General features: G+C 37.0%; 1 protein-coding gene and 30 non-coding genes across 32 annotated transcripts in view; all 31 read left to right on the top strand.

The window, feature by feature from the left end:
- LOC100376837 (uncharacterized) overlaps positions 1-16956 on the top strand; it is a 93291-nt gene extending 76335 nt beyond the window's left edge. For both annotated transcript variants that reach the window (XM_085496982.1, XM_085496983.1), the window contains exons 3-4: positions 13896-14022; positions 14635-16956. In XM_085496982.1, the coding sequence (XP_085353108.1) occupies positions 13896-14022; positions 14635-14723 (216 nt within the window). In that variant the 3' untranslated portion in view covers positions 14724-16956. The remainder of the gene's footprint in view (positions 1-13895; positions 14023-14634) is intronic.
- TRNAL-UAA (transfer RNA leucine (anticodon UAA)) lies at positions 1292-1374 on the top strand. The gene has a single exon. It is a non-coding gene; the product is annotated as a tRNA-Leu (tRNA).
- TRNAL-UAA (transfer RNA leucine (anticodon UAA)) lies at positions 2373-2455 on the top strand. The gene has a single exon. It is a non-coding gene; the product is annotated as a tRNA-Leu (tRNA).
- On the top strand, positions 2607-2689 carry TRNAL-UAA (transfer RNA leucine (anticodon UAA)). Its single transcript has one exon. It is a non-coding gene; the product is annotated as a tRNA-Leu (tRNA).
- TRNAL-UAA (transfer RNA leucine (anticodon UAA)) lies at positions 2841-2923 on the top strand. Its single transcript has one exon. It is a non-coding gene; the product is annotated as a tRNA-Leu (tRNA).
- TRNAL-UAA (transfer RNA leucine (anticodon UAA)) lies at positions 3455-3537 on the top strand. Its single transcript has one exon. It is a non-coding gene; the product is annotated as a tRNA-Leu (tRNA).
- On the top strand, positions 3690-3772 carry TRNAL-UAA (transfer RNA leucine (anticodon UAA)). Its single transcript has one exon. It is a non-coding gene; the product is annotated as a tRNA-Leu (tRNA).
- TRNAL-UAA (transfer RNA leucine (anticodon UAA)) lies at positions 3924-4006 on the top strand. Its single transcript has one exon. It is a non-coding gene; the product is annotated as a tRNA-Leu (tRNA).
- On the top strand, positions 4158-4240 carry TRNAL-UAA (transfer RNA leucine (anticodon UAA)). Its single transcript has one exon. It is a non-coding gene; the product is annotated as a tRNA-Leu (tRNA).
- Positions 4392-4474, top strand: TRNAL-UAA (transfer RNA leucine (anticodon UAA)). Its single transcript has one exon. It is a non-coding gene; the product is annotated as a tRNA-Leu (tRNA).
- Positions 4626-4708, top strand: TRNAL-UAA (transfer RNA leucine (anticodon UAA)). The gene has a single exon. It is a non-coding gene; the product is annotated as a tRNA-Leu (tRNA).
- On the top strand, positions 4860-4942 carry TRNAL-UAA (transfer RNA leucine (anticodon UAA)). The gene has a single exon. It is a non-coding gene; the product is annotated as a tRNA-Leu (tRNA).
- On the top strand, positions 5094-5176 carry TRNAL-UAA (transfer RNA leucine (anticodon UAA)). The gene has a single exon. It is a non-coding gene; the product is annotated as a tRNA-Leu (tRNA).
- TRNAL-UAA (transfer RNA leucine (anticodon UAA)) lies at positions 5475-5557 on the top strand. Its single transcript has one exon. It is a non-coding gene; the product is annotated as a tRNA-Leu (tRNA).
- TRNAL-UAA (transfer RNA leucine (anticodon UAA)) lies at positions 5709-5791 on the top strand. Its single transcript has one exon. It is a non-coding gene; the product is annotated as a tRNA-Leu (tRNA).
- Positions 6323-6405, top strand: TRNAL-UAA (transfer RNA leucine (anticodon UAA)). The gene has a single exon. It is a non-coding gene; the product is annotated as a tRNA-Leu (tRNA).
- Positions 6557-6639, top strand: TRNAL-UAA (transfer RNA leucine (anticodon UAA)). Its single transcript has one exon. It is a non-coding gene; the product is annotated as a tRNA-Leu (tRNA).
- Positions 7171-7253, top strand: TRNAL-UAA (transfer RNA leucine (anticodon UAA)). The gene has a single exon. It is a non-coding gene; the product is annotated as a tRNA-Leu (tRNA).
- Positions 7406-7488, top strand: TRNAL-UAA (transfer RNA leucine (anticodon UAA)). The gene has a single exon. It is a non-coding gene; the product is annotated as a tRNA-Leu (tRNA).
- TRNAL-UAA (transfer RNA leucine (anticodon UAA)) lies at positions 7640-7722 on the top strand. The gene has a single exon. It is a non-coding gene; the product is annotated as a tRNA-Leu (tRNA).
- TRNAL-UAA (transfer RNA leucine (anticodon UAA)) lies at positions 7874-7956 on the top strand. The gene has a single exon. It is a non-coding gene; the product is annotated as a tRNA-Leu (tRNA).
- Positions 8341-8423, top strand: TRNAL-UAA (transfer RNA leucine (anticodon UAA)). Its single transcript has one exon. It is a non-coding gene; the product is annotated as a tRNA-Leu (tRNA).
- Positions 8722-8804, top strand: TRNAL-UAA (transfer RNA leucine (anticodon UAA)). The gene has a single exon. It is a non-coding gene; the product is annotated as a tRNA-Leu (tRNA).
- TRNAL-UAA (transfer RNA leucine (anticodon UAA)) lies at positions 8956-9038 on the top strand. Its single transcript has one exon. It is a non-coding gene; the product is annotated as a tRNA-Leu (tRNA).
- Positions 9190-9272, top strand: TRNAL-UAA (transfer RNA leucine (anticodon UAA)). Its single transcript has one exon. It is a non-coding gene; the product is annotated as a tRNA-Leu (tRNA).
- Positions 9804-9886, top strand: TRNAL-UAA (transfer RNA leucine (anticodon UAA)). The gene has a single exon. It is a non-coding gene; the product is annotated as a tRNA-Leu (tRNA).
- Positions 10039-10121, top strand: TRNAL-UAA (transfer RNA leucine (anticodon UAA)). Its single transcript has one exon. It is a non-coding gene; the product is annotated as a tRNA-Leu (tRNA).
- On the top strand, positions 10273-10355 carry TRNAL-UAA (transfer RNA leucine (anticodon UAA)). Its single transcript has one exon. It is a non-coding gene; the product is annotated as a tRNA-Leu (tRNA).
- On the top strand, positions 10887-10969 carry TRNAL-UAA (transfer RNA leucine (anticodon UAA)). The gene has a single exon. It is a non-coding gene; the product is annotated as a tRNA-Leu (tRNA).
- On the top strand, positions 11122-11204 carry TRNAL-UAA (transfer RNA leucine (anticodon UAA)). Its single transcript has one exon. It is a non-coding gene; the product is annotated as a tRNA-Leu (tRNA).
- TRNAL-UAA (transfer RNA leucine (anticodon UAA)) lies at positions 11356-11438 on the top strand. The gene has a single exon. It is a non-coding gene; the product is annotated as a tRNA-Leu (tRNA).
- Positions 16957-22441: the final 5485 nt, after the last annotated feature.

Genomic DNA, 22441 nt, shown 5'->3' with positions numbered 1-22441 from the left:
ACTATTTTGTGTGAATCCAGTTGAATGTGTCACTCCTTAAATTTTCACTTTGATTAAACACAGTAATGATGACATATCTCAAAATTTTAAATCTTTGAAACTCTGTCTAAATAAATTTGTGAAACTATAAAAATTTGACTCCATCATGTAAGTGCGGTGGCCGAGCGATTAAGACGTTGGACTTAAGTTCCAATGGACGTTAGTGCTCGCGGGTTCAAATCCCACCTGCTCTATACTATTTTGTGTGAATCCAGTTGAATCTCTCCGAACTACTTAAATTTTGTCAATGATGTTTCAGTGCAAACATGTTTTTCTTTAGGGGTTCTAAAATGTGTCGTTACTTAAATTGTGAATGCTCTACAACTATTGCCAAAGTTCGCCCTCTAGTGATGACGCATTTCCGTGACGTATATTATCGATTGCGCCACTTTGTTTAAACACAGTAATGGTGACATATCTCAAAATTTTAAATCTTTGAAACTTTGTCTAAATAATTTGTGAAACTATAAAAAATGTGCCTTCAGTATGTAAGTGCGGTGGCCGAGCGGTTAAGGCGTTCGACTTAAGTTCCAATGGACGTTAGTCCTCGTGGGTTCGAACCCCACATGCACTATACTATTTTGTGTGAATCCAGTTGAATCTCTCCGAACTACTTAAATTTTGTCAATGATGTTTCAGTGCAAACATGTTTTTCTTTAGGGGTTCTAAAATGTGTCGTTACTTAAATTGTGAATGCTCTACAACTATTGCCAAAGTTCGCCCTCTAGTGATGACGCATTTCCGTGACGTATATTATCGATTGCGCCACTTTGTTTAAACACAGTAATGGTGACATATCTCAAAATTTTAAATCTTTGAAACTTTGTCTAAATAATTTGTGAAACTATAAAAAATGTGCCTTCAGTATGTAAGTGCGGTGGCCGAGCGGTTAAGGCGTTCGACTTAAGTTCCAATGGACGTTAGTCCTCGTGGGTTCGAACCCCACATGCACTATACTATTTTGTGTGAATCCAGTTGAATCTCTCCGAACTACTTAAATTTTGTCAATGATGTTTCAGTGCAAACATGTTTTTCTTTAGGGGTTCTAAAATGTGTCGTTACTTAAATTGTGAATGCTCTACAACTATTGCCAAAGTTCGCCCTCTAGTGATGACGCATTTCCGTGACGTATATTATCGATTGCGCCACTTTGTTTAAACACAGTAATGGTGACATATCACAAAATTTTAAATCTTTGAAACTCTGTCTAAACAAATTTGTGAAACTATAAAAAATGTGCCTCCAGTATGTAAGTGCGGTGGCCGAGCGGTTAAGGCGTTGGACTTAAGTTCCAATGGACGTTAGTCCTTGTGGGTTCAAATCCCACCCGCACTATACTATTTTGTGTGAATCCAGTTGAATGTATCACTCCTTAAATTTTCACTTTGATTAAACACAGTTATGATGACATATCTCAAAATTTTAAATCTTTGAAACTCTGTCTAAATAAATTTGTGAAACTATAAAAATTTGACTCCATCATGTAAGTGCGGTGGCCGAGCGGTTAAGACGTTGGACTTAAGTTCCAATGGACGTTAGTCCTCGTGGATTCAAATCCCACTGCACGAAACTATTTTGTGTGAATCCAGTTGAATGTGTCACTCCTTAAATTTTCACTTTGATAAAACACAGTTATGATGACATATCTCAAAATTTTAAATCTTTGAAACTCTGTCTAAATAAATTTGTGAAACTATAAAAATTTGACTCCATCATGTAAGTGCGGTGGCCGAGCGGTTAAGACGTTGGACTTAAGTTCCAATGGACGTTAGTCCTCGTGGGTTCAAATCCCACTTGCTCTATACTATTTTGTGTGAATCCAGTTGAATCTCTCCGAACTACTTAAATTTTGTCAATGATGTTTCAGTGCAAACATGTTTTTCTTTAGGGGTTCTAAAATGTGTCGTTACTTAAATTGTGAATGCTCTACAACTATTGCCAAAGTTCGCCCTCTAGTGATGACGCATTTCCGTGACGTATATTATCGATTGCGCCACTTTGTTTAAACACAGTAATGGTGACATATCTCAAAATTTTAAATCTTTGAAACTTTGTCTAAATAAATTTGTGAAACTATAAAAAATGTGCTTCAGTATGTAAGTGCGGTGGTCGAGCGGTTAAGGCGTTGGACTTAAGTTCCAATGGACGTTAGTCCTCGTGGCTTCGAATCCCACCTGCACTATACTATTTTGTGTGAATCCAGTTGAATGTGTCACTCCTTAAATTTTCACTTTGATTAAACACAGTAATGGTGACATATCTCAAAATTTTAAATCTTTGAAACTCTGTCTAAATAAATTTGTGAAACTATAAAAAATTGGCTCCATCATGTAAGTGCGGTGGCCGAGCGGTTAAGGCGTTGGACTTAAGTTCCAATGGACGTTAGTCCTCGTGGGTTCAAATCCCACCCGCACTATACTATTTTGTGTGAATCCAGTTGAATGTGTCACTCCTTGAATTTTCACTTTGATTAAACACAGTAATGGTGACATATCTCAAGATTTTAAATCTTTGAAACTCTGTCTAAATAAATTTGTGAAACTATAAAAAATTGGCTCCATCATGTAAGTGCGGTGGCCGAGCGGTTAAGGCGTTGGACTTAAGTTCCAATGGACGTTAGTCCTCGTGGGTTCAAATCCCACCCGCACTATACTATTTTGTGTGAATCCAGTTGAATGTGTCACTCCTTAAATTTTCACTTTGATTAAACACAGTTATGATGACATATCTCAAAATTTTAAATCTTTGAAACTCTGTCTAAATAAATTTGTGAAACTATAAAAATTTGACTCCATCATGTAAGTGCGGTGGCCGAGCGGTTAAGACGTTGGACTTAAGTTCCAATGGACGTTAGTCCTCGTGGGTTCAAATCCCACCCGCACTATACTATTTTGTGTGAATCCAGTTGAATGTGTCACTCCTTGAATTTTCACTTTGATTAAACACAGTAATGGTGACATATCTCAAGATTTTAAATCTTTGAAACTCTGTCTAAATAAATTTGTGAAACTATAAAAATTTGACTCCATCATGTAAGTGCGGTGGCCGAGCGGTTAAGACGTTGGACTTAAGTTCCAATGGACGTTAGTCCTCGTGGGTTCAAATCCCACTTCACTATAGTATTTTGTGTGAATCCAGTTGAATCTCTCCGAACTACTTAAATTTTGTCAATGATGTTTCAGTGCAAACATGTTTTTCTTTAGGGGTTCTAAAATGTGTCGTTACTTAAATTGTGAAGGCTCTACAACTATTGCCAAAGTTCGCCCTCTAGTGATGACGCATTTCCGTGACGTATATTATCGATTGCGCCACTTTGTTTAAACACAGTAATGGTGACATATCACAAAATTTTAAATCTTTGAAACTCTGTCTAAACAAATTTGTGAAACTATAAAAAATGTGCCTCCAGTATGTAGGTGCGGTGGCCGAGTGGTTAAGGCGTTGGACTTAAGTTCCAATGGACGTTAGTCCTCGTGGGTTCAAATCCCACCCGCACTATACTATTTTGTGTGAATCCAGTTGAATGTGTCACTCCTTAAATTTTCACTTTGATTAAACACAGTAATGATGACATATCTCAAAATTTTAAATCTTTGAAACTTTGTCTAAATAAATTTGTGAAACTATAAAAAATGTGCCTTCAGTATGTAAGTGCGGTGGCCGAGCGGTTAAGGCGTTGGACTTAAGTTCCAATGGACGTTAGTCCTCGTGGGTTCGAACCCCACCCGCACTATACTATTTTGTGTGAATCCAGTTGAATGTGTCACTCCTTAAATTTTCACTTTGATTAAACACAGTTATGATGACATATCTCAAAATTTTAAATCTTTGAAACTCTGTCTAAATAAATTTGTGAAACTATAAAAATTTGACTCCATCATGTAAGTGCGGTGGCCGAGCGGTTAAGGCGTTGGACTTAAGTTCCAATGGACGTTAGTCCTCGTGGGTTCAAATCCCACCCGCACTATACTATTTTGTGTGAATCCAGTTGAATGTGTCACTCCTTGAATTTTCACTTTGATTAAACACAGTAATGGTGACATATCTCAAAATTTTAAATCTTTGAAACTCTGTCTAAATAAATTTGTGAAACTATAAAAATTTGACTCCATCTTGTAAGTGCGGTGGCCGAGCGGTTAAGGCGTTGGACTTAAGTTCCAATGGACGTTAGTCCTCGTGGGTTCAAATCCCACCTGCTCTATACTATTTTGTGTGAATCCAGTTGAATGTGTCACTCCTTGAATTTTCACTTTGATTAAACACAGTTATGATGACATATCTCAAAATTTTAAATCTTTGAAACTCTGTCTAAATAAATTTGTGAAACTATAAAAATTTGACTCCATCATGTAAGTGCGGTGGCCGAGCGGTTAAGGCGTTGGACTTAAGTTCCAATGGACGTTAGTCCTCGTGGGTTCAAATCCCACCTGCTCTATACTATTTTGTGTGAATCCAGTTGAATGTGTCACTCCTTGAATTTTCACTTTGATTAAACACAGTAATGGTGACATATCTCAAGATTTTAAATCTTTGAAACTCTGTCTAAATAAATTTGTGAAACTATAAAAATTTGACTCCATCATGTAAGTGCGGTGGCCGAGCGGTTAAGGCGTTGGACTTAAGTTCCAATGGACGTTAGTCCTCGTGGGTTCAAATCCCACCTGCTCTATACTATTTTGTGTGAATCCAGTTGAATGTGTCACTCCTTGAATTTTCACTTTGATTAAACACAGTAATGGTGACATATCTCAAGATTTTAAATCTTTGAAACTCTGTCTAAATAAATTTGTGAAACTATAAAAATTTGACTCCATCATGTAAGTGCGGTGGCCGAGCGGCTAAGGCGTTGGACTTAAGTTCCAATGGACGTTAGTCCTCGTGGGTTCAAATCCCACCTGCTCTATACTATTTTGTGTGAATCCAGTTGAATGTGTCACTCCTTGAATTTTCACTTTGATTAAACACAGTTATGATGACATATCTCAAAATTTTAAATCTTTGAAACTCTGTCTAAATAAATTTGTGAAACTATAAAAATTTGACTCCATCATGTAAGTGCGGTGGCCGAGCGGTTAAGGCGTTGGACTTAAGTTCCAATGGACGTTAGTCCTCGTGGGTTCAAATCCCACCTGCACTATACTATTTTGTGTGAATCCAGTTGAATCTCTCCGAACTACTTAAATTTTGTCAATGATGTTTCAGTGCAAACATGTTTTTCTTAAGGGGTTCTAAAATGTGTCGTTACTTAAATTGTGAATGCTCTACAACTATTGCCAAAGTTCGCCCTCTAGTGATGACGCATTTCCGTGACGTATATTATCGATTGCGCCACTTTGTTTAAACACAGTAATGGTGACATATCTCAAAATTTTAAATCTTTGAAACTTTGTCTAAATAAATTTGTGAAACTATAAAAAATGTGCCTTCAGTATGTAAGTGCGGTGGCCGAGCGGTTAAGGCGTTGGACTTAAGTTCCAATGGACGTTAGTCCTCGTGGGTTCGAATCCCACCTGCACTATACTATTTTGTGTGAATCCAGTTGAATGTGTCACTCCTTAAATTTTCACTTTGATTAAACACAGTAATGGTGACATATCTCAAGATTTTAAATCTTTGAAACTCTGTCTAAATAAATTTGTGAAACTATAAAAAATTAGCTCCATCATGTAAGTGCGGTGGCCGAGCGGTTAAGGCGTTGGACTTAAGTTCCAATGGACGTTAGTCCTCGTGGGTTCAAATCCCACCCGCACTATACTATTTTGTGTGAATCCAGTTGAATGTGTCACTCCTTGAATTTTCACTTTGATTAAACACAGTAATGGTGACATATCTCAAGATTTTAAATCTTTGAAACTCTGTCTAAATAAATTTGTGAAACTATAAAAATTTGACTCCATCATGTAAGTGCGGTGGCCGAGCGGTTAAGACGTTTGACTTAAGTTCCAATGGACGTTAGTCCTCGTGGGTTCAAATCCCACTGCACTATACTATTTTGTGTGAATCCAGTTGAATCTCTCCGAACTACTTAAATTTTGTCAATGATGTTTCAGTGCAAACATGTTTTTCTTTAGGGGTTCTAAAATGTGTCGTTACTTAAATTGTGAAGGCTCTACAACTATTGCCAAAGTTCGCCCTCTAGTGATGACGCATTTCCGTGACGTATATTATCGATTGCGCCACTTTGTTTAAACACAGTAATGGTGACATATCTCAAAATTTTAAATCTTTGAAACTTTGTCTAAATAAATTTGTGAAACTATAAAAAATGTGCCTTCAGTATGTAAGTGCGGTGGCCGAGCGGTTAAGGCGTTGGACTTAAGTTCCAATGGACGTTAGTCCTCGTGGGTTCGAATCCCACCTGCACTATACTATTTTGTGTGAATCCAGTTGAATGTGTCACTCCTTAAATTTTCACTTTGATTAAACACAGTAATGGTGACATATCTCAAGATTTTAAATCTTTGAAACTCTGTCTAAATAAATTTGTGAAACTATAAAAAATTAGCTCCATCATGTAAGTGCGGTGGCCGAGCGGTTAAGGCGTTGGACTTAAGTTCCAATGGACGTTAGTCCTCGTGGGTTCAAATCCCACCCGCACTATACTATTTTGTGTGAATCCAGTTGAATGTGTCACTCCTTGAATTTTCACTTTGATTAAACACAGTAATGGTGACATATCTCAAGATTTTAAATCTTTGAAACTCTGTCTAAATAAATTTGTGAAACTATAAAAATTTGACTCCATCATGTAAGTGCGGTGGCCGAGCGGTTAAGACGTTTGACTTAAGTTCCAATGGACGTTAGTCCTCGTGGGTTCAAATCCCACTGCACTATACTATTTTGTGTGAATCCAGTTGAATCTCTCCGAACTACTTAAATTTTGTCAATGATGTTTCAGTGCAAACATGTTTTTCTTTAGGGGTTCTAAAATGTGTCGTTACTTAAATTGTGAAGGCTCTACAACTATTGCCAAAGTTCGCCCTCTAGTGATGACGCATTTCCGTGACGTATATTATCGATTGCGCCACTTTGTTTAAACACAGTAATGGTGACATATCACAAAATTTTAAATCTTTGAAACTCTGTCTAAACAAATTTGTGAAACTATAAAAAATGTGCCTCCAGTATGTAGGTGCGGTGGCCGAGTGGTTAAGGCGTTGGACTTAAGTTCCAATGGACGTTAGTCCTCGTGGGTTCAAATCCCACCCGCACTATACTATTTTGTGTGAATCCAGTTGAATGTGTCACTCCTTAAATTTTCACTTTGATTAAACACAGTAATGATGACATATCTCAAAATTTTAAATCTTTGAAACTTTGTCTAAATAAATTTGTGAAACTATAAAAAATGTGCCTTCAGTATGTAAGTGCGGTGGCCGAGCGGTTAAGGCGTTGGACTTAAGTTCCAATGGACGTTAGTCCTCGTGGGTTCGAACCCCACATGCACTATACTATTTTGTGTGAATCCAGTTGAATGTGTCACTCCTTAAATTTTCACTTTGATTAAACACAGTAATGGTGTCATATCTCAATATTTTAAATCTTTGAAACTCTGTCTAAATAAATTTGTGAAACTATAAAAAATTGGCTCCATCATGTAAGTGCGGTGGCCGAGCGGTTAAGACGTTGGACTTAAGTTCCAATGGACGTTAGTCCTCGTGGGTTCAAATCCCACCCGCACTATACTATTTTGTGTGAATCCAGTTGAATGTGTCACTCCTTAAATTTTCACTTTGATTAAACACAGTTATGATGACATATCTCAAAATTTTAAATCTTTGAAACTCTGTCTAAATAAATTTGTGAAACTATAAAAATTTGACTCCATCATGTAAGTGCGGTGGCCGAGCGGTTAAGACGTTGGACTTAAGTTCCAATGGGCGTTAGTCCTCGTGGGTTCAAATCCCACCCGCACTATACTATTTTGTGTGAATCCAGTTGAATGTGTCACTCCTTGAATTTTCACTTTGATTAAACACAGTAATGGTGACATATCTCAAAATTTTAAATCTTTGAAACTCTGTCTAAATAAATTTGTGAAACTATAAAAATTTGACTCCATCATGTAAGTGCGGTGGCCGAGCGGTTAAGACGTTGGACTTAAGTTCCAATGGACGTTAGTCCTCGTGGATTCAAATCCCACTGCACTATACTATTTTGTGTGAATCCAGTTGAATGTGTCACTCCTTAAATTTTCACTTTGATTAAACACAGTAATGGTGACATATCTCAAAATTTTAAATCTTTGAAACTCTGTCTAAATAAATTTGTGAAACTATAAAAATTTGACTCCATCATGTAAGTGCGGTGGCCGAGCGGTTAAGACGTTGGACTTAAGTTCCAATGGACGTTAGTCCTCGTGGGTTCAAATCCCACCTGCTCTATACTATTTTGTGTGAATCCAGTTGAATCTCTCCGAACTACTTAAATTTTGTCAATGATGTTTCAGTGCAAACATGTTTTTCTTAAGGGGTTCTAAAATGTGTCGTTACTTAAATTGTGAATGCTCTACAACTATTGCCAAAGTTCGCCCTCTAGTGATGACGCATTTCCGTGACGTATATTATCGATTGCGCCACTTTGTTTAAACACAGTAATGGTGACATATCTCAAAATTTTAAATCTTTGAAACTTTGTCTAAATAAATTTGTGAAACTATAAAAAATGTGCCTTCAGTATGTAAGTGCGGTGTCCGAGCGGTTAAGGCGTTGGACTTAAGTTCCAATGGACGTTAGTCCTCGTGGGTTCGAATCCCACCTGCACTATACTATTTTGTGTGAATCCAGTTGAATGTGTCACTCCTTAAATTTTCACTTTGATTAAACACAGTAATGGTGACATATCTCAAGATTTTAAATCTTTGAAACTCTGTCTAAATAAATTTGTGAAACTATAAAAAATTAGCTCCATCATGTAAGTGCGGTGGCCGAGCGGTTAAGGCGTTGGACTTAAGTTCCAATGGACGTTAGTCCTCGTGGGTTCAAATCCCACCCGCACTATACTATTTTGTGTGAATCCAGTTGAATGTGTCACTCCTTGAATTTTCACTTTGATTAAACACAGTAATGGTGACATATCTCAAGATTTTAAATCTTTGAAACTCTGTCTAAATAAATTTGTGAAACTATAAAAAATTGGCTCCATCATGTAAGTGCGGTGGCCGAGCGGTTAAGGCGTTGGACTTAAGTTCCAATGGACGTTAGTCCTCGTGGGTTCAAATCCCACCTGCACTATACTATTTTGTGTGAATCCAGTTGAATGTGTCACTCCTTAAATTTTCACTTTGATTAAACACAGTTATGATGACATATCTCAAAATTTTAAATATTTGAAACTCTGTCTAAATAAATTTGTGAAACTATAAAAATTTGACTCCATCATGTAAGTGCGGTGGCCGAGCGGTTAAGATGTTGGACTTAAGTTCCAATGGACGTTAGTCCTCGTGGGTTCAAATCCCACTGCACTATACTATTTTGTGTGAATCCAGTTGAATCTCTCCGAACTACTTAAATTTTGTCAATGATGTTTCAGTGCAAACATGTTTTTCTTTAGGGGTTCTAAAATGTGTCGTTACTTAAATTGTGAAGGCTCTACAACTATTGCCAAAGCTCGCCCTCTAGTGATGACGCATTTCCGTGACGTATATTATCGATTGCGCCACTTTGTTTAAACACAGTAATGGTGACATATCACAAAATTTTAAATCTTTGAAACTCTGTCTAAACAAATTTGTGAAACTATAAAAAATGTGCCTCCAGTATGTAGGTGCGGTGGCCGAGTGGTTAAGGCGTTGGACTTAAGTTCCAATGGACGTTAGTCCTCGTGGGTTCAAATCCCACCCGCACTATACTATTTTGTGTGAATCCAGTTGAATGTGTCACTCCTTAAATTTTCACTTTGATTAAACACAGTAATGATGACATATCTCAAAATTTTAAATCTTTGAAACTTTGTCTAAATAAATTTGTGAAACTATAAAAAATGTGCCTTCAGTATGTAAGTGCGGTGGCCGAGTGGTTAAGCCGTTGGACTTAAGTTCCAATGGACGTTAGTCCTCGTGGGTTCGAACCCCACCCGCACTATACTATTTTGTGTGAATCCAGTTGAATGTGTCACTCCTTAAATTTTCACTTTGATTAAACACAGTTATGATGACATATCTCAAAATTTTAAATCTTTGAAACTCTGTCTAAATAAATTTGTGAAACTATAAAAATTTGACTCCATCATGTAAGTGCGGTGGCCGAGCGGTTAAGACGTTGGACTTAAGTTCCAATGGACGTTAGTCCTCGTGGGTTCAAATCCCACCCGCACTATACTATTTTGTGTGAATCCAGTTGAATGTGTCACTCCTTGAATTTTCACTTTGATTAAACACAGTAATGGTGACATATCTCAAAATTTTAAATCTTTGAAACTCTGTCTAAATAAATTTGTGAAACTATAAAAAATTGCCTCCATCATGTAAGTGCGGTGGCCGAGCGGTTAAGACGTTGGACTTAAGTTCCAATGGACGTTAGTCCTCGTGGGTTCAAATCCCACTGCACTATACTATTTTGTGTGAATCCAGTTGAATCTCTCCGAACTACTTAAATTTTGTCAATGATGTTTCAGTGCAAACATGTTTTTCTTTAGGGGTTCTAAAATGTGTCGTTACTTAAATTGTGAAGGCTCTACAACTATTGCCAAAGTTCGCCCTCTAGTGATGACGCATTTCCGTGACGTATATTATCGATTGCGCCACTTTGTTTAAACACAGTAATGGTGACATATCACAAAATTTTAAATCTTTGAAACTCTGTCTAAACAAATTTGTGAAACTATAAAAAATGTGCCTCCAGTATGTAGGTGCGGTGGCCGAGTGGTTAAGGCGTTGGACTTAAGTTCCAATGGACGTTAGTCCTCGTGGGTTCAAATCCCACCCGCACTATACTATTTTGTGTGAATCCAGTTGAATGTGTCACTCCTTAAATTTTCACTTTGATTAAACACAGTAATGATGACATATCTCAAAATTTTAAATCTTTGAAACTTTGTCTAAATAAATTTGTGAAACTATAAAAAATGTGCCTTCAGTATGTAAGTGCGGTGGCCGAGCGGTTAAGGCGTTGGACTTAAGTTCCAATGGACGTTAGTCCTCGTGGGTTCGAATCCCACCTGCACTATACTATTTTGTGTGAATCCAGTTGAATGTGTCACTCCTTAAATTTTCACTTTGATTAAACACAGTAATGGTGACATATCTCAAGATTTTAAATCTTTGAAACTCTGTCTAAATAAATTTGTGAAACTATAAAAAATTAGCTCCATCATGTAAGTGCGGTGGCCGAGCGGTTAAGGCGTTGGACTTAAGTTCCAATGGACGTTAGTCCTCGTGGGTTCAAATCCCACCCGCACTATACTATTTTGTGTGAATCCAGTTGAATGTGTCACTCCTTGAATTTTCACTTTGATTAAACACAGTAATGGTGACATATCTCAAGATTTTAAATCTTTGAAACTCTGTCTAAATAAATTTGTGAAACTATAAAAATTTGACTCCATCATGTAAGTGCGGTGGCCGAGCGGTTAAGACGTTGGACTTAAGTTCCAATGGACGTTAGTCCTCGTGGGTTCAAATCCCACTGCACTATAGTATTTTGTGTGAATCCAGTTGAATCTCTCCGAACTACTTAAATTTTGTCAATGATGTTTCAGTGCAAACATGTTTTTCTTTAGGGGTTCTAAAATGTGTCGTTACTTAAATTGTGAAGGCTCTACAACTATTGCCAAAGTTCGCCCTCTAGTGATGACGCATTTCCGTGACGTATATTATCGATTGCGCCACTTTGATTAAACACAGTAATGGTGACATGTCTCAAAATTTTAAATCTTTGAAACTCTGTCTAAATAAATTTGTGAAACTATAAAAACTTGCCTCCATCATGTAAGTGCGGTGGCCCAGCGGTTAAGGCGTTGGACGTAAGTTCCAATGTACGTTAGTCCTCGTGGGTTCAAATCCCACCTGCACTATACTATTTTGTGTGAATCCAGTTGACTGTGTCACTCCTTAAATTTTCACTTTGATTAAACACAGTAATGGTGACATATCTCAAAATTTTAAATCTTTCAAACTGAGACTAAATGACTAAATGAATTTGTGAAACTACATCAAATGTTCGTTCTCCATGTTAGTACGTGGCCGAGCGGTTAAATCGTTTGAGATGCAGTTTACCTGACATGTATTTTAATTAGTTAATTAGGAAACCAAGATGACTTCTCTTGTCCACAAAACTATATATTTTTGGAAAGCTTATTGTATGAATTTTAAAATTTTGTTAGTATTTTGTTTATGGATACTGTAGTCAAAATTGATTTAGCTCCTAAACCATGCTTCTGTCTCCTGTCAAAATTGGTTTATGGGTACATATGTTTACTATAAAGAAAGTGCCGTCTTGAAAACTGTCTACCAGTTGTCAATCTTGCAGGGCAGCAGCTCAAATTTCACTACTTCAAGTTTATGTATAAATTAACACCCAGGCTAGTTGTCTGTCTGTATGATTGTTGTAACACTGTTCAACCAGAAACAATGCCCCGACGGCGTTTTGAAGATAAACACATTGTCAATCATTTATGAAAATTTCAAAACAAAAGTTCAAAGCGCCTAGGAGCTATTTTTTTAAAGTTCTGGGATGTGCACTAAAAAGAAGCTGAGATAATTGTTAATTTGCATAACACTTCACTTAGTAAGAAGTTTGCTAATGCTCATAATTAAAATGGCTGTAACAGTTCCAAATTTGAATGTATTATCGTTTTGTAAAAAGTTAAATATAGTGCATAATATGGAGATCCTGTCATTTCTTTTTTTCACCATGTTTCTTTTTCATTATTTATGTGCAGCCTTGCTAAATCTTGCTAAGCATTCAATAGAGAGAATGTTTGTACCTGTTATCTATATTTTAAAATCGTTTTTTGAGTATGTTCCACTATTCACAATTCTACAAAATTTCAACAGTCTATAGCCAAGAAAAAAATCACTCCCAAGTGCCCACGAACCTGCATGTCTACCTTAATTTCCAATGGGCGAATCTTATCTGCACTGTACAGTTGTTCTAGTTTCCTGTAATTGATTATACTCTGATTACTTTAGTAGTAATGGTACTGGTGCAACAGGTGTTACATATTTGTTTCATGGTGCGTTAAAGCGAGGGAGTTGTCACCTGCGCATGCTTCGGATGGCCATAGTGTGTCATTTTTTTTTTTTTTTTACAAACAAGCGTCTACCCATGAGCCTTTGCGTTTTTAGCTGGTATTGTTTTCGTCGCTTGGGACTCAATCCCCACGCGTGCGCAGGTGGCGACCCTCCCGCTTTAAATTTGAAGAAATTCAATAGACGTAATTGTTGGGTTACATATATTTAAATGAATTTTGTTATCGAGCTCAGAACTGATATTGAAGCTCGTTATGATATTATGGCAAAGAAATTGTGATATCAAACATTTTTGAAAACCTCTGAAATTATGTATCACTGAGACAAAGTTAAGTTTATTTATACATGGCTTAATTACTAAAAAGGCACCGACTTGTACACTGAATATAAATATATGGAATATTGAAAAAAATCATCAACCAAGGCGCACATTATCTCCGCTCGTTACATGATATGGCGCCCCTAGCGTCGAATCTAATCTGGACACCCACTCGACCGTAGGATGCTGAATGTGGGCGCACCCTCCCAATCAAAGTGCATTTCTTCTGTTCCACTCTTAGAATGGACTGTTTGCAATTGATTTACAGAATTAAGTGCTGTCAATGGCACACTATTACAATGAAATTTCAACTAATTTTCTAACTAAACGTCCTTTCTCTTTTTCCAGATATTGGAAGGAAAGTGTGACCGAATACAGCATCGTTGTTGGGAAGATGCGGACTGCCATGGTTGCGGATCTTTGTATAGCTGTACGAGCGTTGGAGTATGTAAAGTCGTATCGTCGCCAGGCAAAGGTACACAATTCACTATCAAAATTAATATTAATTAACATGTGGATCATGTACCTGTGCTGTAGCTCGAATTGACCCCGCGGAAAGACACACAAGAAAGAAATTGTTATGTACAATACTTTGTACGATGTTCAATAAATTGAAATAAAGTGGCCGTAATTAGCCTCGTTGTGACATATAATGTCGCTAGAGATGTCGTTTTACTCACCATTCACACTTTGGCATCTGAACGCGGCAACGTGGAATTGCGATGACATCATTACACATTTTCCACGTAAAACTCACGTGCACGAGTTCTTTTGAATAATCGAAATCTATCGCTCAATTAGGATATATCTCGAAATCACGTGACGTTTGATCTATCATTAGAATTTGCATACCGATTAGAGGCCACGTTGTTATGCACATTTTATGTAAATTGAAAAATAGATTTTAACCTGGCGTATTTTTGTTCTGGGCATATCCCATTCTGAAAAATAATTTGAGCATCTTCTTGGCATCACACACTTTGTTGTATCGCAACGGTATATGTTTAGCCATGTATTCATTTGTCAAATCAACAACACAGGAAGTCAGTTGTTCTAACCGTACTTCGCTTTCTTTCATTTGTTGCAGTGGAGTCATCAACGGACGACGAAGGAAGGGAATGGTTTGATAGCGGTTATTTTATGGACGCTCCATTCGAATTTGACAAGAGACACTAGCTATCGCGAGATGTTCTGAGATGCATTCAAGATTTGCTGAGATTCTTTCGCATTTTTAATAATATTATAGTTTAGCTGTTAGCATATTAATAGCCAAAAGATAATAGCATACGCCCTCTGTGGCAGTAACGCGTATAGTCGTTCAAGTTATCCAAACGCTTTTAGCTGGTAATTTCATGCCAGGTTTAGCTGCATTACCCATCCCCCATCTACAACCAAGGCAAACTAAACGTCAGGTTCACAGAAAAAGCGATATGTTCGTTTGTTTGTTTGTTTGTTTGTTTTCCTATGTAGTAAAAAAAAAAAAACATTTTTCTAGAGCACGTGCCAAATATTGTCACTTGTTACTATCATACAACATAGCACGTGAACTCACGTCACGTGATATACAGTGAATTAGATGCTATATATTCTCGTTGTATCGTCATCTACAGCATATATTACTGACTATACGCGCTAACATTGTAGACGAACGTTCTTCGTTTGCATATATATATATATATAGTTGTATATATTCTAAAAGTTACCCCGGCGCATGGACTACACCAATGGCGTCCACACTTTAAAGTTTAACGTCTCCACACTGTCAAATTAAAACATTTTCTCACCAATTCGAATTGTGTTTCGGCATGAACGCTCCATATTATATTGATACTGACTGCAGTGTCGTATTCTGTCAGATGAAAGGCAATAATATTTCTCAATATTGAATAAAATAATGACTGCAACATACAACGAATATTGTGTTTATTTGTTGTTGCGGTTCGGTACCCGGATGTTTTCTGTTATTAATAAACATGACTAGTGGTTGTTGCAATATATGTTGATAAGAACGTGGAGGTACGAAGCTTTTAACTTACAAACAACCAACGTTACTTATATTATGGGATGTCATATTTAGCGCTGTCGTTTATTCACACTGAGGTTTATGTCTCCCTCTATCGACAGTAACAAATGCCGTCAAAAACATTACGTGATCATGATGTTGAACACGAATACGGCATCTTACTAAAATAGGAGATATAGTTCAAGCGCGGTAGTCGTCGGGCTGCGCATGTGCGAGATATATGCGTCTCATATAAACAAAGATGGCGACTTTGACTGTTGCGCAGATCAACGAGTACGAACTGACACGTTTCCAAGCTTTAATTAGGTAATTTTCATGTGATTGGAAGGTATCGAAGGAGTCACCGACGGTAATCAGTGCAAGTCGCGCGCAGGTCAAGCCTCATACTTGTGATTTCCATTTGAAGAGCGTATTGGATTGTGGGAAAATCAATGTTTATCAACACAAATATCGAACATGCGCAGTGCGACGACTACCGCGCTTTCAATATCGACTACGTGACTTTGCTGCCATGTCATTTGTCATGAATCGCAAAGTTTAGTTCCTGAACAAGGTCATTGCAAAATCGTTTCAACGGCTCAATATTTATAAATACTCCTGTTGTTTTTGATTAAGTGTTTTGTTTGCCCAAATCAAACGACCTCGTACATATTCATAAACTGACAATGACGTCACTCAAATCAATGCTATTAGGTAAACAATACAAGAATAACCACAGACGTTGTTATAACTTTTGTTGCGTTGGAATAATTAAACAGTGGCTTTGTATCGGCAATGTATGACCTTGAAATTCACAAGTTATGGAAAGCAATAGCGAAGCTATAACATACGGTTGGGAATATAAACAAATCGTTATCGTCTGCAAACTTTGCACACATTTGTTCTGTTTCATCACTGTCCGATAAACAACTTTCGATGGTTACGTGACTTTCAATTTTCAGTAAAATCTCGTAATCGTTATTAAATTTTATAAGATTAATAACTTAACAGCTTAGTGGGAAAGCATTTCCTACACACTCTGTACGCCGTCCACTGTGCATGCCGCCCTCTGTGCCCACACATTGTGCCGCCCTCTGTGCCCACATTGCATGCCGCCTTCTGTGCCCACACATTGCATGCCGCCCTCTGTGTCGTATTTTGTTATGTATAGGTTTGTGTCCAGTTTTCATCTATTAGCTCTCAGTTCAAGATCGTGAACAAGGGAAGAAAAAAAAAACTTCATTCTCAGACCGCACTGTCTTTCGGTGGTGTCCTCTTAGGACATGGCGTAATTTATGACGTCACGACCATATCTTATTTTGATGGTCATTTTGTGTTGTTGGTAACTTTGTAGAAATCGTATGTATGTAAATGGCATAACTCAGTAAAAATGCATAAACTTCTAAATATGGTTGTTTTGTATCATTTACCTTGAAAACGTACTCCCTCTCCCTCTATAGTATAGCCACGGTTAGTGTGAATGTGAGTCGTGAAGTAAAGTAATATTTTCAAGAATTTTACACGAATAGACTAGTATTTAGAACATTTAAGGATTCAAGGCTATAATTTAATATATTTTGGGGAAACGACGCGTTGATTTGGCATTTTTTGGAATATGACATAGGGATTTGGTAAATTGTGGGATACGAGATTAGGATTGTGTCTTTTTGGGATATGAAAAAAAGATTTAGCATATTTTGAGACATGAGACTGGGAGTTGATATAATTAGAGATACGAGACTGGGATTTGGTATAATTAGAGACATGAGACTGGGATTTGGTATAATTAGAGACATGAGACTGGGATTTGGTATAATTAGAGACATGAGACTGGGATTTGGTATAATTAGAGACATGAGACTGGGATTTGGTATAATTAGAGACATGAGACTGGGATTTGGTATAATTAGAGACATGAGACTGGGATTTGGTATAATTTGGGGTACGAGACTGGGAGTTGGTATATACGAGGCTGGGAAATTGTATACTAAAGTATTTTGGGATAAGGGACAGGGATTTGGTATAATTTGGTATATCGTGACGGGAAAGGAATTTGATATAATTTTGGATACGAGGCTGGGAGTTGGTATATTTTGGGACAAAAGTGAGGGATTTGATATATTTTGGGATACGAGATGCGGAAATGGTATATTTTGGGATACGACGGAGACAGGGATTTGGTATATTTTGGGATACCTTGACGAGAATGGAGTTTGGCATGATTTGGGATACGATGCTGGGAGTTAGTATATTTTTGGAGTGTGAGACTGGGAACTGGTTTATTTTGAAATAAGAGACTTGAAATAAGATTTGGTATAGTTTGGGATACCGTGACACGAAAGAAAGTTGGTATAATTTGGGATATATACGAGGTTGGGAGTTGGTATATCTTGGGATACGATACAGGTGATTTGATATATTTGGGGACAAGAAACAGAGAGTTGGTATATTTCGACTAGGATTTAGTATATTTTAGGATACGAGACTGAGATTTTTGGAAAAAAAATTACTGAGAGATTTTAAATTTGGAAAAAAAAACACATTTTTAAACACCTGTTTGGTGAATGGTTGAAAAGCATTACATGTTGAGAAAATCCCACACATAGCATATTTGTCACTATTGGAATGTTATAGCACAAACCAGTTAAGACAATGACATAAGTATATTATAGTCCCTTCAAGCAAAGTCAGTGGAAACGAATATTTTACAAGGATACGGATATTTCTGATCAAATCACAATTACACAATATCGTTATTACACAACAGACTCTTTGTAAAATTGGGAAACAATGCTTACTGCGTATTTTGTGAAAGAGAAATTGATACATGTGTCACGTACCGCTTCTGGTTTTGTGACGTCACTTTTGCATTCTGGCAGGAATTTATTTTGTGGACCTTTGACAATTTTATCTGTTTGGGTTACAATTTTGAAAAGCCTGATATTATGATTGAACAATTAATTATTTTAGGAAAATAGTATATTGATTATTGTCATCGAAATCAGCTAACCATGACATTGACGGCCTTTGCATCTCTAGTCTTAAAAAAATAAACGACTCGTTGCCTTTGTTAAAAATATGTTGTGTAAACATAAATAGAAAGAATAATTTATTATGCGACATAAATAATTTGAGTTGACGGGGAGTGCGAGATGTGAGCTGTCTTGTTTTTGATTGGCTGTCTTCTTTTGTACTTTTATATTGCGCATAGTTTCTTGGTTTCTGTATTTTGGATTATTTTGAGACTCGAGATTAGGATTTGGTTTATTTTAGGATGCAAGAATAGAATTTGATTTATTTTAGGATGCAAGAATAGAATTTGATTTATTTTAGGATGCAAGAATAGAATTTGATTTATTTTAGGATGCAAGAATAGAATTTGATTTATTTTAGGATGCAAGAATAGAATTTGATTTATTTTAGGATGCAAGAATATTTTATATTGGTCCGAATACATACTCAAATAAGAATATTTGTAATGAGGCAAATGCAACTATGAATTCTCAATCAGCAGTTACAATATTATAATTTCACTTGGTAAGTGATTATAATAAAAATAATGTCATTTTTCATAAATAAATTACGGGCGAGACCAGGGCGAATGACCTCTGACCGCACATGGATGTTCGTGTCTTATTGATAATTCCAAAACGTCACCGATAGTGTCAATAGAGAATTCACATTTGGAGGAACTCAAACAGATTTTAACATTTTATAAATTATTCTTTGGAAAAAAACCGCTGATCGAGTTGCATTACTGTTTTATTTCACTTATGATTACGTAAATTGGTTCTGATTTGTCAAAAAGATGTTATATACAAGCGACAATTGTCATTCGGTCGTTCATCTTCGACAAGCTCGGTTTTGTCTGCCGAGATTGTGATCGTACATGTAATATATCAGTAAAATAACCAGTCCTCATTTATGTTCCGGTCACTCACATCAAAGATCGTAAATTCACACAATGCTTGTAGCATCTGAGTTTTGTGTTTTGCTTATCACAGTGACTGAAGTTCAGTTTGTAATATATAGTTCGTGTGAATAGTACAATTGAACAAATTGCATAAGGACCAGACAGAGAGACAATACACTATAGATACTTGAATGGTTTAAAGGGGGGGGGGTCGTCACATGCGCATGCGTCAGATGGCCGTAGCGTATCATTGTTTACAAACAAGCGTCTACCCATGAGCCTTTGCGTTTTAGCTTGTGTTGTTATTGTCGCTTGGGACTCGATTCCCGCGCGTGCGCAGGTGACTACCCTCCCGCTTTAAACGTTGGCTTAACGACAGACTCGACACAAAATAACTTAAACGAGTTAGATAACTACCGAGACAGACATGAAGACTAGTTTGTTGAAAATACCACACAAGTCATAACAAACTATAAAACTTCGGACTTGAAATGATATAAGTGACATTGATTACGACAGTGATCATGAAAGTGAAGTTCTTGGATTAATTGATAGTAAAAGCAGTATAATCGATTATACAGTCTGGTTGACATTGGTGACATTGACAGTCGTTTAGTGTGTGCTCGTCTGGCAAAAGCCGATTCACCAAATATTGTTGACTGGTTAAATAAAATAATAATAGTTCTCAAATCGAACGTACACTGATTTTTATTCAAATTTTTGAGCTGCGACTAATTTTTTTGGATTTCCTTTTGTGAATCGCAATAAAGCACAATAACGCATGTCAATTTATATTTGCATTGTGTGGAATTCATTTTAGTATAATATAATGAGAATTGCCAGGCCTATTTATTAGAAAACAATAAACTATGCGAAGTGATTTGCTGTTTTTAATGTGCCCTCCTCTGAGGAATGTGAACAATTTAGTTCCCACTAAATATTTGGAGAAACACGATCTGCTGCGACAACATTTCCCGTAATTTACCAGAGATAAATACATGTGTATTAAATAACAACAGCTGCGAGCACGCCGTTATTTTGTCTTCGGATGCGAACGACAGGTTCTTGCCATCAGTTACTGCGCATGCGCGCAAAAGGTAAACAAGAGCGACGACCCTTGTCGCAAATGTCACACAGTTAATATTGCATGAACACATTCACAGGATTATGTTGGCAAATCACAACAACGTTTTCATGATATGTTGGCATACAAGTATAACATAACGATAAATAAGCGTTGCACAAAACCGGTTAACTTGACTTGAATATTAAATATAATGAAAGAACCAAAATATTCTTTTTAATTGCATGTGTACCGTTGAATGAACCTTATTATGCAAAATGACATACATGTACGCAGTATAGGTTCTAATTTTATCATGATGCATTCATAGTTTGTTATTGTATACACCTCCCTTCAATGAGCGGACATTGTATCAATGTTTTAACCTGATTTGTTCATGCACCTTAACATGGGCCCACTCGATCACGAAATAACTATGAATGTACCGGATCGCACTATTTCAAACAAGTCATCAGATCTAGATAGCTTTTCTACAGAAATATTTAGACACATCCCAGTGAATTATAAACAACTTCTTCTACAGCTTTTTAATCAATGTAATCATGTTCTATGTCCTCATGTTCCATGTACTTATGTTTCATGCACTCATGTTCCATGTACTCATGTTCTACTGTTCCATGTCCTCATGTTCCATGTCCTCATGTTCCATGTCATCATGTTCCATGTACTCATGTTTCATGCACTCATGTTCCATGTACTCATGTTCTACTGTTCCATGTACTCATGTTTCATGCACTCATGTTCTACTGTTCCATGTACTCATGTTTCATGTCCTCATGTTCCATGTACTCATGTTTCATGCACTCATGTTCCATGTAATCATGTTCCATTGTTCCATGTACTCGTGTTTCATGTCCTCGTGTACTCATGTTCCGTTGTTCCATGCACTCATATTCCATTACTGCAATGAAGTTATATTTGTTATTTGCTCACGATCTGGAACTCTTCGGCCCAACATTGATGGGTGTGCAACGATTTCTTAAAAATTTAGGCGTGGTGGCAGACTCAAGTCGTATGAAAATGGATTCTTGGTGAAGACAAAATTGATGCTGTTCCGTGTTGGTATAGCGTCTTCCAGTAATGGTTTATGAACACTCATGCACAAATCAATCTACCCAGTCAGGCAACCAAAGCTTTGTTTGTAATTAAACAAGCCCTAGCTGAATTTGGAAGTGCTGATGCCATTTGAAATGGACGAAGCTTGGTTCCAAGACGTTTGGTGTCGTTTTTACGCAACGGTTTCTTGAAATCCGAAATTGGAAATCGCAAAACTCTATCATCATAAAAAATTCAAACTTATTCTAGATGTTTCTTTGTTCTTTTTAGGCGCTGCATAGCCACCTATTCAAAGTAGTGTTGGCTTGTATTGTGATGCTTAATGCTTGAGGCCGGTGCCCTAGTCTATTTGAAATAAAATATTATTACATTATAATATTTTAGAAACCAAATTTAGCAAGTCGAGAGTAGACTCAGTAAAGTGCAATAAATTGAATATCATTTACAGCCAAAATATGAAGAAAAATACGGTAAGCAAGAAACAGTGTTAAAATATATGTTTTCGGGTTTCGATTGGCATTTGCTTGCTTGCTCGCTAGATTTTATCTCCATTTGAGGTTTGTGAAGGTTATTACTTAAAATTCAGACACCACGTGAGATTTTTTGGAGAAATTATGGCCCAGGCGACTTTTGTAACCGTGATTCTCGCTTAGATTTGTCAGAGGGAGTTGGTCCTCAGGTGACGTGTGTGAGCGAGATTATGACCCAAATGACATTTGTGAGCGGAATTTTGGCTCAGATTGAGGATAAGTTTAGTGACTATACACGTGAACACACTGTGAGTCGCACACTTTGGCGCCAAATCCGCATACGTTTTACATCTGTAGAAAAAAAGTAAC

This window comes from Saccoglossus kowalevskii, chromosome 3 (assembly GCF_978046115.1).
Source record: "Saccoglossus kowalevskii chromosome 3, keSacKowa6.1, whole genome shotgun sequence".
In the NCBI taxonomy this organism is placed as follows: domain Eukaryota; kingdom Metazoa; phylum Hemichordata; class Enteropneusta; family Harrimaniidae; genus Saccoglossus; species Saccoglossus kowalevskii.
This window is presented reverse-complemented; position numbering and strand designations above follow the sequence as displayed.